The 12,264-nt window shown below is 42.9% G+C and overlaps 1 protein-coding gene and 1 long non-coding RNA gene across 2 annotated transcripts; both read right to left on the reverse strand.

Annotated features, from left to right (window-relative positions):
• Window positions 1–3,020: 3,020 nt before the first annotated feature.
• SNX12 (sorting nexin 12) lies at window positions 3,021–11,973 on the reverse strand. Its single transcript, XM_029930620.1, has 4 exons — window positions 11,677–11,973; window positions 6,014–6,109; window positions 5,418–5,542; window positions 3,021–5,017 (listed from the first exon to the last, which is right to left on the reverse strand). Exons 1-4 carry the CDS (start codon window positions 11,839–11,841, stop codon window positions 4,915–4,917), a joined length of 489 nt encoding a protein of 162 aa, XP_029786480.1. The 5' UTR covers window positions 11,842–11,973; the 3' UTR covers window positions 3,021–4,914.
• On the reverse strand, window positions 8,237–11,626 carry LOC115284043. Its single transcript, XR_003905109.1, has 3 exons — window positions 11,487–11,626; window positions 10,593–11,061; window positions 8,237–9,584 (listed from the first exon to the last, which is right to left on the reverse strand). It is a non-coding gene; the product is annotated as an uncharacterized LOC115284043 (long non-coding RNA).
• Window positions 11,974–12,264: the final 291 nt, after the last annotated feature.

The following is a 12,264-nucleotide window of genomic DNA, read 5'->3' on the forward strand; positions in this document are numbered from 1 at the left end:
AAACAAACCCAGATTGGTAAAGAATCTGCCTGTAAGTGCTATATAGCCAGCTAACTAGCATAGCCAGCTCTAGGACCCAGGTTTCTATTCTGGACCTACTATTCCTTTCTACTTCTCAGATCTTCCTGAGTCTTCATTTGATGACAGATTAGGAAATATTTTAAAGTCTTATGAATACTAAATTCCTGTATATTTAAATTTTAGAATAAAAATGCCTAACAAAATAAAAAGCTCTCCGTTGACAGATCAAAAGTCGGTCGTATTTGGACCAAAAAAAACCCTTATGGGTAAAAAAACATTTTTCCTGAAAAGTAATGTATACATTTCTTTGACTCTAAATGTATTTTACTGTTCACTTAAGAACTGTTTATCTAATTTCTGATTGCTCTTCAATTGGCAGTACCTCTTAATCCTGTACCTTCAGTTTCTCTATAAGTACTTAATGTACTTAAGTACTCAAGTACTTAATGATCTATATACAAACACTTAAAACCACTGCAGGAAACACCTATTTAACGAAAACCTGCTGTGACTTAAAAAATCCTTTATTCCGTGTAATGTTAATAATTACCCCAATTTGTTTTGTAAGGAATGAGCTTTCTGTTTTCAAAAGTATAGATACATAGACAGATAGACAGACAGACAGACAAGCAGGAGAGAGAAAATAAAAGTAAAAAAAGAACAATTTTTTTGTAAAAGCAAAGCGAAACAAAAGAGGAATGAAGGGTGATGGGTGGTCAGGAAGGGCTAAATTCGTCACAAAGTGTTTATATCTTAAAAGTAAGCTTGAATACTGTGATGTATAAATGGACTAACAACCACCTAACCTTTAGGCTATAATTAAAGTGGTGTCCAGGGGTGCCTGGGTGGCTCAGTCGTTAAGCATCTGACTTTGGCTCAGGTCATGATCTCACAGTTCATGGGTTCGAGCCCTGCATTGGGCTCTCTGCTGACAGCTAGCTCAGAGTCTGGAGCCTGTCTTCCGATTCTGTGTCTCCCTCTCTCTCTCTCTGCCCCTCCCCTGCTCGCTCGCTTTCACATGTGCTCTCTCTCTCAAAAATAAATAAAACATTAAAAAAAGTTTTTTCTAAATGGTGTCCAGTTTTAGATTCTATGACTTAGGGACACATAAGGACCTTGGAGAGATAGATTTCAGAATAATAAAGTCAAAAGGGTAAAAAACGAACCAAGTGAGGAAAAATTAGAACTGTTATTGTCTCTAAGAAGACCAGAGGTGACTCAAAAGTCTTCAGAATATGAAGAAATATCCAATTCAGTGAGCAGTTGGGCTATATTTCCATAGTAAAAAGTAATTTTACTTAAATTATGCAGGGCTCGAAGCCATGAACTGTGAGATCATGACCTGAGCCAGCATATATTTGAAGATAGAACTGTCTCACCTAGGATGTCTCATCAAACAAAAACTCCAGAGTAGTCTGAAGGTTGCTCACTTCTTCCACCCTTTACTCGTCAACTCCTCATCTCAAAGAACGGGTCAAAGGGTAGATAAGTCATCTCCAGGATGTGAAGATTTAGACTTCTTTTGGGCCTAGCTACTATGTTGAAAATTTTTGGTTAGCATCTCTCCCCCAGGTTCAAGTATAAGGTTGAGCTTCTTCAGTGCTATGGATAAAAGGGATTAATTAGAGATAAATACCTAGGTACATGCACAAACGTGAATTCCTTATGAAAGAAACCTTCTCCTCAGTGTTGATTGGTATGAGGGCTTGGTTTTGGGGCTCTTTCAGGACTCAGTTACTATGCTAACATGACCCATTTGACTCCAAAGAGGAAATAAAGTCTATAAAGTCTATAAAATAAATATAAAGTCTATGAAGAAAAGAGAATGTAACCCTCTTTAATTTATACCATGACCACCCCACCCCATCCAGCTTTTAGCATAAGGCTGGGCACACAGAAGGCTAGGAATTGGTACTTGTTAAATGAATGTCATTTGTCCAAAATTTTGAAATTTTATTCTATAGTTGCTTTTTCTAGCTATTCTCTAGTTCATTCTCTAACACTGCTGCCTATGAAGGTTGCATTTCTCTCACTATTCTTCCTCTCTCTTATCTCACAGAAACTTCTATTCTGCCTTATCCCCTCAGATACCTTTAGTCATCTAATTCCCGAACTACTGAAACCTCTTACCTTCAATTCAGCCCCTCCTCTTCTACTTACACCCAAGTACATTGTTATGTCACCTTAATTCATAACGTTTTGACCACATCACTTTCTATACCTTCTTTCCATTCTCAACTACATGATTAAAACTAGCTTTAACTTCCCAAATTACAAGACTCCTATCTCCTCTCATTCCAAACCTTTACTAAAACCTACTTTGTGTAGGAAGCCATTTCAGAACACATCAGTCAGAGGAAAATATCCACCCATCAAAAGTTCTCAGAGGGGCACCTAGGTGGCTCAGTCGGTTTGAGCGTCCAACTCTTGGTTTTGGCTCAGGTCATAATCTCACAGTTTCATGGGTTCAAGCCCTGCATTGGGCTCTGCGCTAACAGTATGGAACCTGCTTGGGATTCTCTCTCTTCCCCTCTGTCTCTGCCCCTCCCCAACTCACACTGTCTCTGTCTCTCTCAATAAATAAATTTATATTTATATATAAATAAACACATTTTTTTAAGTTCTTAGGGTTAAAAAAAAAGTTCTCAAAGCTCACTTGCCTTTCTGCCTGTATCAAATCTATTTGAAAGAAAAAAGTCTCAATTGAGGTTAAAAAAACCTATAAAAGAAATGTTTGTAGGTGGTATGTTGGATGATGAGCACTTGCACACACGTTTATGTATATATATAGCATATGCATATATATGTATACACACATACTTAAATATATTCTGCCCAAATTAGCAGAAATCCACAAGCTTAAAAACCAAATCTGCTAAATCTGACCCAAACCACAGGTATTGAGCCCTATGGCTACTTCCTGCAAGAAGATGCATTACCTCGGTGACAGCCAATTGGGAGTTGCAAGCATAGGTAAATATCACTACAGGCAGCTAGGATTCTGGTTGTTTGTTTGTTTTAATTTAAATGCCAAACTTAACTTATCACCTCAGGATACCGACCATGCTGTATGATTTCTGCACAATACCAAAAATATCCTAGACACTAAAGAATACTATATTTACAACTTAAGCAGGAAAACAGAGGCTTGCTTCACAGTGGTTTAATATGAACAGAGTTGAATATGACATTGTCTGACAGAAGAATGAACAGTTTGCTGAATAAAGCCCCGAGTCAGGATATACAGCAGAAATGGGGCCTTAGAATGTCAGCACTTGTGCACGATGAAAAGAACTCTTTAAAAAAAGTCAGTAACAGAGGATAAACAAATAAAGGCAGCAACCACACCAAAATTGGGGAGGTGGGAAAGGGAGCAGAGTCTCTCTCTAGGGGCTGCGCAGCCCCTGGTACAGGCTTAGCAGCTGGAGAGCTGATCTGTCTCAGGGAACTTCAATACTGAGAAGGACTCCAAATCCCATGTCAAAATCCAATCCTAAACTCTCTGATCAGGGTCTTGTCTGACTCCAAAATCCTTTCCCCCAAGACCCTTTACAAAGAATTCCAATCCTTCCATGATAGAGAGTCTAAGCAAAGAGTCCCCACTTTTGACATGACACCTGTTAACTTGTTCCCATCCCACCAAGGAGAGAGATATCAGGCCCCAGCAAGCAAACCACCACCACCCAGACAGAAGCCCAGGAAAGTTGCTTCAGACTCTTAAGATTTGGGACATCCATACCCAGCTGCTCTCTCTAGCTCAAATTCTGGGAAGACTGCTGGAGTTCCATGGGAAACAAGTACAGGCAGTTCAATAACCCTGTGACTAAGCTGGGGAGGGCAGCGACAACTCTTGCCCTTGAGCCCCATTCAACAGCTCAAAGTGCTTAGGAGAAGTCAGAGACTGTGTGGTTTGTTCATGTGCTTCTGCCCTGTGGCAGCACTAAATGGGATGCGGGGTGGGGGGCGGTAGAGAATGGAAGGAAGAGGGTGGTGATACCCTTCCCTACCACTGGGCGGTACCTAAAAAATGATCCACTCCCACCCTTTAGGGAGTTACCTGGCAGTGGTGAGTTGTCCCCACCCCTAAAGCCATCAAACCCGCAAAGGAAACTTATAAAGTAGCAAGGGGCTTGGGGAAGGAAAACTGCTGGCCTGTACTGACTTACCTGTTGATGGAGAACAGGCAGCCAAAGTGGGGAGCCACAAAAGAGAGGGGCTAGACAACAAGAGTTCCCCTACTGCCCTATGGCTTTCTTCTGACTCTGAAGCAGCCATGATGAGGGGCCCAGAAAACCCACACACTTTGCTCCACACAACTAACTGCTTAGACTCTAGGAGGATTTACTGCCATGAAAAGCAACAAGGGAGAGAGAAAGTAACAAAAACCATTGAGAAAACTGGGAGCAGGCCTAGAGAAAATAAGGAGAACTTCTGGTTCTCCACCACCTTCCCCAAAAGAAAAAAGTTCATGCAGGTAGGAAAAGCAGGGTTTTTCCCTGCTCAGCGTTCCTGGTTAAACCTAAGAGTAAGAAAATCCCCTGGACTTGCAGCATCAGTATGTATCCAAGTGCCCCACAAGCACAAGACCACCCCCCATAAGATTAGCCTTCTTGGCCTGGGTAAATGCCCAAGGAATTGCCTTCCAGTCCAATCCCCCCACCCGCACCCCAAGCAAAGGGCATCTGCCAGTGGTCTCCCACCTCTCCTCAGAGAAGAGGATCCTAGCAGAATGCCCATGGTGTAGTCAGGTACCAAGAAATACAATGCCAGATAGTCTATCAGGCCAGGGGATGGGCAGCCAACTTCATCAGATCAAAGAGAGAGAGAGAGGCTTAGTGTAAAAATCAATGTCATTTCAGCAGGAAAGTAGAGGACAAGTGGTGAAAGGGCCTCCTACTGGCGCACCTTCCCGGGGACGTAGTTCCTGTCAATTGCCTCCTCCTGCAGGAACATGTGTAGGCAGCGTTCATTCTGAGCCAGTGGGTGCCCAGCAATTCTAGAAAGAGACCAAGATGGTTATCAGTAGTATCTGGAATCAGAGAGAATTCGCAGAGCAACAGGGATGTGGACGGGGAGGGAGGGCAAGATCAGCTCTTCCAGAGGTTCAAGCAAGTATAGGACAGCAACAGGATACCACTCCAACCCTGATGTTGCAGAGAAGGGGGATAGACAGGTGAGGTAGGGGAATATCCCCAAATACGGCAAACATGTAGTGCTTTCTCAGGCCCTGAAGTACAGGATCAGGATTCTACTCAAAGGAATGGTTTTACTGTCCAGTCAGCTTACCATACAACCAGCAACACATCTTATTACCCATCACAAAAGATGAGACAGACAAAACAGAAAGATCATGATGGCAAAAAGAGAAAGAGGAGTCCACCAGGAACTTGACTTACTTGTTAATAAACTGTTCGAGGCCCTGCCTCCTTTCTTCAATGAAGGACTCCTCAAAGATCCCTTCATCTCCTCGAAATGGGAGCTGACGCTTCAAGGCTTTCCCAGGCAGTGGTGGCACTACAATCTGCAGGCAGATGCAAAATATCAGCCACATGGGAGAGGATGAAGAGGGAATGAGATGGTAAAGTGCTATATACCTCATTTCTTATTAGACTATTAGCCAGAGTCTATCTTATCCCACAGCCAGTTGCAAGAACAGAGGCCATAAGAACAATAAAGGTGGCTTAGGTCAAAAACGAATCCAGGGGCACCTGGGTGGCTCAGTCAGTTAAGCTTCTGACTTTGGCTTGGGTCATGATCTCACCAGTCCAACTTCGAGCCCTATGTTGGGCTCTGTGCTGAGAGCTTGGAGCCTGTCTCCTTTTCTCCCTGCCCCTCCTCCACTCGAATGCTCGCGCTCGCTCGCTGGCTCTCTCTCTCTCTCAAAAATAAATCAACGTTAAAAAAACTTTTTTAATTTATAGACGAAGATCTTATGCCCTCTCAGGCTATGTAGATCTCCTCCAAAGATCCCACACAGGGAATGGGATTATACCTTACTATCTCGCTCCAGCTCATTTTTTAGCCACTCAAAGTCACTGTAGCGCCGCCGTACACAGGACTCCTTCAGCTTGAAGATAGGTAGGTTTGTCTACAGGGAAGGAAAAATGAGAGAAGAGAGATGGTGACTAATATTCAGCCTGTAGTGGCCACCTGTCAGGACCACTTAGGTCCCAGTGAAGAAATCACTCCTGTGGACCATGCTCCTGCAACTCCTTTAAAATAATACCAGATAAATACCAATCCTTACCACATCCAGCCTTGTCACAGATGGTAACTAGAAGTCACTTGCTGGTTAGAATTTATCCTATAGACTTGAAGTTGCATACAAATATGTATGTACAAGGGTTTTCACTGTACTTAATTTGTAATAATTACACATGTCCATCAATAGGTAATTGGTTACAATACAGCTATGAAAGGAATGTGAAATATATATGTGCCAGTATGAAAATAAATATTAAGTATCAAAATCAAATTACAGAACAGTACATATAGCTTACCTCTATTTGGTTTAAAAAAGGGTTATGAGGGACACCAAGGTGGCTCAGTCAGTTAAGCAGCCGACTTCAGCTCAGGTCATAAAAAAGGGTTATGTATATTTACCCAAAGAAAATGAAAACACTAATTCAAAAAGATATATGAACCCCTTTGTTTACTGTAGCATCATTGACAATAGCCAAGCAACCTAATGTGGAAGCAACCCAGGTGTCCACCAAAAGATGAATGGATGTGGGGTGTCTGGGTGGCTCAGTTGGTTGAGCGTCTAACTCCTGATTTCAGCTAAGGTCATGATCTCATGGTTTGTGGGTTTGAGCCCTGCGTTGGATTCTGTGCTGACAGCGCGGAGCCTGCTTAGGATTCTCTGTATCCCTCTCTCTCTGCTCCTCCCCCACTTGCTCTCTCTCAAAACTAAATAAATAAACAGGAAAAAAGACAAAGGGTGCCTGGGTGGCTCAGTTGGTTAAGCATCTGACTCTGGATTTTGGTTCAGGTTGTGATCTCACGGTTTGAGAGTCTGAGCCACACTGTCAGTGTGGAGCTTGCTTGGGATTCTCTTTCTTGCCCCTCTTCCACTTGTGCATGCTCTCTCAAAAGAAATAAACTTTCAAAAGAAAAGATGGGGGCACCTGGGTGGCTCAGTCAATTAATCATTGGACTCTTGGTTTTGGTGGGGTCGTAATCACAGTTCGTGGTTTCAAGCCCTGCATTGTGCTCTGCACTGGCAGCACGGAGCCTGCTTGGGATTCTCTTTCTCTCTTTCTCTTTCTTTCTCTCTCTCTCTCTCCCCCCCCCACTCCTCCCCTGCTCACACACTCTCTCAAAATAAGTAAACTTTAATAAAATAAAGTAAAATAATGTAAAATATAAATGGATAAAGATGTGCTACACACACACAGTGGAATATTACTCGGCTAGAAAAAAAGATGAGATGTTGCCATTTTGGGCAACATGGATAGACCTAGAGGGTATCACACTAAGTGAAATGAGTCAGACAGAGAAAGACAAATACCATATGATTTCACTTATATGTATAATCTAAAAAACATGACAAATAAACAAACAAAAGTAGAAGCAGACCCATAAGTAAACAAAATAAACTGTTGGTTGCCAGAGGGGAGGGAGCTAGGGGTATGGGCAAAATGGGTGAACAGGAGTGGGAGATCTAGGCTCCTAGTTATGTAATGAGTAAGTCATGGGGATAAGAGCACAGGGAGTATAGTTATATATATATATATATATATAGTATACATACCACATATACTTGTGGTAAGCATAGCGTATTGTATAAACTTGTCAAATCACTACGTTGAACACCTGAAACTAATGTGCCCTGTGTGTCAACTATACTTCAACTTAAAAAGGGATATGTATATGTGTATGTATTTGTATTTATAAATAAAATGTTTATTCATAATAGTGTCTGACCTTGGAGTTTAAGACTAAACAACTGGAATGGGTGGGAGGGCCATATTTTTCACTAAACAATTTGAGTTTGTCACATGCATGTATTACATTTTCAATTGAAAAGTGATTTCTTTACTGTTTATTTCTTTTGAGAGAGAATGAGTGGGGGAGGGGCAGAGAGAGAGAGGGTGAGAGGATCCCAAGCAGGCTCCATGCTATCTATCAGCACAGAGCCCGACACGGGGCTCAAACCCATGAACTATGAGTGAGATCATGACCTGAGCTGAAATCAAGAGTCGAACACCTAATCAACTGAGCCACCGAGGTGCCCCGAAAAGTGAATTTAAATTCTCTGTAAAAGAATAAGAGAAAAACACCTCCAAGGTATGATTTCCTTCCTCAGCTTCTCCTATCCAAATTGTCTCCATTCTACAATTCCAAGCTCAAGTCCCATTTCATCCAGGAAATCTTTCCTGAGCTCACCAGCTTAATTTACTGGTCTCCCTCTCCTCTGAACTCCTATGACATTAATACTTTAGTGGTGCCTGACACACATTGTTTATGCATCATGTTAGTCTTGCTACTTAACTAAACTATAATTTCATTGAAATCAGGAGCTGTGATTACTTCTACATCTCCCTAAATGCAGACTATGCAAGTTACTCAGTAAATACTCAATTGATTAATAGAGGCCCTATGTGTCTGTTTACCCTCTCCTTGTCTAGAAAATACAGAGGAAATAGCAATTACATTAAGTTGGCTTACCACAGCTTGCTCCCTCATATAGATCAGCTTATTCCCACATCTTAATCATTGATAATTTTCCTAAGGCTTTAATGGCAATATGAACTACCAACAAACAAAAAGTCCTGATCTCACTGATGTCTGCAAGTTCTAAACAGAAAAACAGAAATGGCCAATCACATGTATTAATGCTGACTGTATTTCCCATCAGCCAACTCGTATCAGCAGATGGGAATAAAAGGAACTAGTTTCTCTCCTGAACTATGACCTGAGCCTCCCCACAACTGCCTCAAGGCAGGAAAAGAACATCTCCGAGCTATGCTAGAACTTCACACAGTCCTCAATACATCATGCTTTGTAGTCCTCATGCCTGGAAACTGTCTTTCCAGGATCCAGTTCTAGGTATAGGTCATCAAAAGCCAAATAACTAACCAATTTACACTACTTACAACTCTACCTACGATTGAGGTCCAAGGAATGTCAATGAGTTGAAGGAGAGTGAGATACAGGTCATGTAATGTTTTATTACAACCTATTCTTTAGGAGAATAAATTAAAAAACTGGAAACAATGGTTTCTTTGGAAAAGGTAACTTCTAGAGGGCAAAGGGTGGAAGACTTAGTTTTTACAGTACATTTTTTTGTAACAGGATGGTTACAATAATGACCTTTCATCTTCGCACCTAGCCAAGCAAGGAAGGGGCTACAATGTACTCAGAAAGTCTCCTAGCTCCAACCTACAAATCATTTGAAGACAGGATTGTGTAGTACAGGATATATGGAGTCTTTGGCTCTGACAAAGTTCAAGTCCACAGGACAACTGACATTTGAAAAGTTCCATACACATTATGTGAAGTCACCAGGACACTTCTCCGACTCCTGATTTCTTGGAAGGGTGGGAGGGGGAAATTCTTTCCTGAGCAAAATAAGAGAACAGCTTCAGAAATACTGAGCTATTTTATAAAGAAGAAAGTCAGTGCCATCTGCTTCCACCATACACAATGTTTAATTCCCAAAGCACAGTCTCTGAGTCTCATACTCCCTAAAATGCCTACCATGATAAATCACCTAATATAGCAATTAAAAACTAAATGGTTTTACCAACTTCTCCCCTCCAGAGAGTTCAATTAAAATATTAAAGGTCTAGATAGCCATGCAAATTAACATAAACAATACACATTAACTCAAATTCACACAAATAGGAACTGACATAAAACCTATCATCACAGTACAATTAGAAATTGTGAAAAGGACAGATGAAAAGCTTGGTGGGTAAAACTAAGCATTGCCAAAGAGACTGAAGTGTAATGCAAAGAGTATGATGGGCTTTGGAGTCAGACAGATCTGGGTTCGAATATCAGCCCTGCCACTTACTAGCTATGTGTACTTGGGCAAGTTACTTAAACTGCATTCCTCCTCAGTTTCCTATCTGTATAATGTCATTTTTATAAGAATTTAGAAACTAAACCCTAGTTCATTGCCTGGCACATAGTAGGCACTGGATGAACAGTCTCTGTTGTTATTAGAATGCCTTAAGAAGAGAGCTGTTTCATTCATAATCCTTAAGGCTCTTGGGTAATGGATGGAGACGTTGTCTCCAAAACCCCACATCAGAGAATCCTCACAATGAACAAGTTATGCCCAGGCTTCTTCAGGTAATTAAATTCTCTATCACTAACAGTTCCCAACTTTTTTATCATATTTTGTGGGATCTAACTTCCATTCCTCCCCAAAGAGATGATTTTGGACAGTTCTTATATAGACAAATTTGTCACAATTTTTGCTTCAATTTTCTTTCTTCGGTTTGGACTTTGCCCAATTTGGAATGTGGAGATCATCGTTTCTCAATTAAATTTCAGAGCCCAGGTAAGAGACACAATATCTCATTCAAGTCATTCATTCAGTCAAAAATGAAAGCACATACACTCTTTTATAGGTCTTCAGATGCTGTTTGAGCAGCATGCTCTCCATAGAGAATATTCTGGCCCTCTAGTCTGAGAAAAAAAACATAAGGAAAATTAGAAAATGGTTCTCTAACTTTTCTGCCTGTAACCACTTCAATTGGGCTATAGAACCTGCAAACCACTACTTTATCTGCACATTCCATCCTTGCAATGTGGACTAAGAACTTGAGAATAAAGTCCTCTGTAGTGCACTTTGGAAGAAGCCACTCCTGGGGCAGTCCTGAAATGTCATACATTAAAGTCACTGCAGACAACAGTCTTAATCCAAAAAATTAATCTAGAACAGAAAGGGCAAATGGCCATTTGTATACAGAAAGCCCAAATGGGAGCCAATACTTCCAATCTAAAGGATCAGAACAGGATGCTTTAAGTACTGACAATCCACCAATCCCAGTGCAAGGCCAGGTTTCACCATGAGGCATGCGGCACCTGAGAAAATTTAAGCAGAAAACATTTCTCTCCTTCAGATGCTAATTCTATAGAAGTCTGGGAAGACTCCCTTTCTTATTTCTGCTCTACCAACCCCACTGTCTCCCTTTCCTGGGGTCTATTTTCCCTTTAATGCAGGCTTTGCTTAACTCTATCATCCCAGAGAGACTTCATGAGGAAGAGATCGGGGCTTTTTGCCCTCCCTCTTCGGACTGGCTTCCCACAACCCAGTTTAGTTATGGGACCCAGCGATATATCACCTTGGCTTTCCATCCCCCAGCCCTCCGCCAACTCTACCTTCCCTTCTTCTGTCGCTACACTCGGGGTTCCTATTTCCTTGAACTCCTCACTCTAATCTTCTCCATCCTCCCCACCCTATCCAGCCAGGCTCCACTTCTTACTCATAGGTACTTATTTTCCCTCACCCCGGTCCAATGTCCCTCTCCGGAGTTTTCTGTATCCTAGGGCCACAGCTGAGTCTGGAGACCTCTCTCCGGACCCATGAAACCCCCAACCCCCAAATGACCCCTTCGAGCGCCTTCTGGCAGCCCCACCCGTCCACCCCGCCCAGCCGTTCGGTCCTCCCTCAGCTGTCTTCCTCACCCCGTGACTCACCCGCATGCGAACCTCATAGGTGGTGAAGCGCGCGCGGCCCACGCCCACCGTCTGTGGATTAAAGATGTCGATCTCCAGGAAGTTACTTGGCGGCCCGTAAGCGTCGGTCAGGTCCTGTGGCTTCGAGTTAAGGCGCCGAGTGTCAGCCACTGCCGTGTCCGACATCTTTCCGAAGGAGAGACCAGGACCCGGGAAGGGGGTGGGGGACAGAAGCGGGAGGCAGGAGCGTGCACAGCCCCTCCCGCCTGCAAAATAATCAGCCAACCCACAGACAGCGGCGCCGCGCACGCGCGCCCACGCACGCACGCACGCACGCGCACGTTGCCTCCGTCTAGGGCCCGGCAGCCTGAATAGCGGCCATGCTGAGTGCTGTGAGCCCCATACTTTGGAGGCCTCATTCAGGCTTCCGGGCGGTGTTTGTGGCAGCCCCGGAACCGGCATCTCGGACACGCAGCGCCCGATATTCTGGGAAGCATTACAGGCGGGATCCGCCAATCGCTGCTCCTCAACCCAAGAAGTTGTCTTCTACCCAGTATCTATCGGCAGCGGGCACTGCCCCGCAAACTGGGACCTTGCAGTGATACGCCG

The sequence above is a fragment of the Suricata suricatta genome, chromosome X (genome assembly GCF_006229205.1).
Source record: "Suricata suricatta isolate VVHF042 chromosome X, meerkat_22Aug2017_6uvM2_HiC, whole genome shotgun sequence".
NCBI lineage: Eukaryota > Metazoa > Chordata > Mammalia > Carnivora > Herpestidae > Suricata > Suricata suricatta.

What these genes read in the sequence shown, in the direction of transcription:
- SNX12 (XM_029930620.1), bottom strand. Translation starts at nt 11,841, where the DNA reads ATGTCGGACACGGCAGTGGCTGACACTCGGCGCCTTAACTCGAAGCCA. An exon ending in CCTATGAGGTTCGCATGCGG is followed by an intron (nt 6,110 to 11,676) that starts GTGAGTCACGGG and finishes CCTTCCCTGTAG; the next exon opens with ACAAACCTACCTATCTTCAA. An exon ending in AGCTGGAGCGAGATAGTAAG is followed by an intron (nt 5,543 to 6,013) that starts GTATAATCCCAT and finishes ATCTGCCTGCAG; the next exon opens with ATTGTAGTGCCACCACTGCC.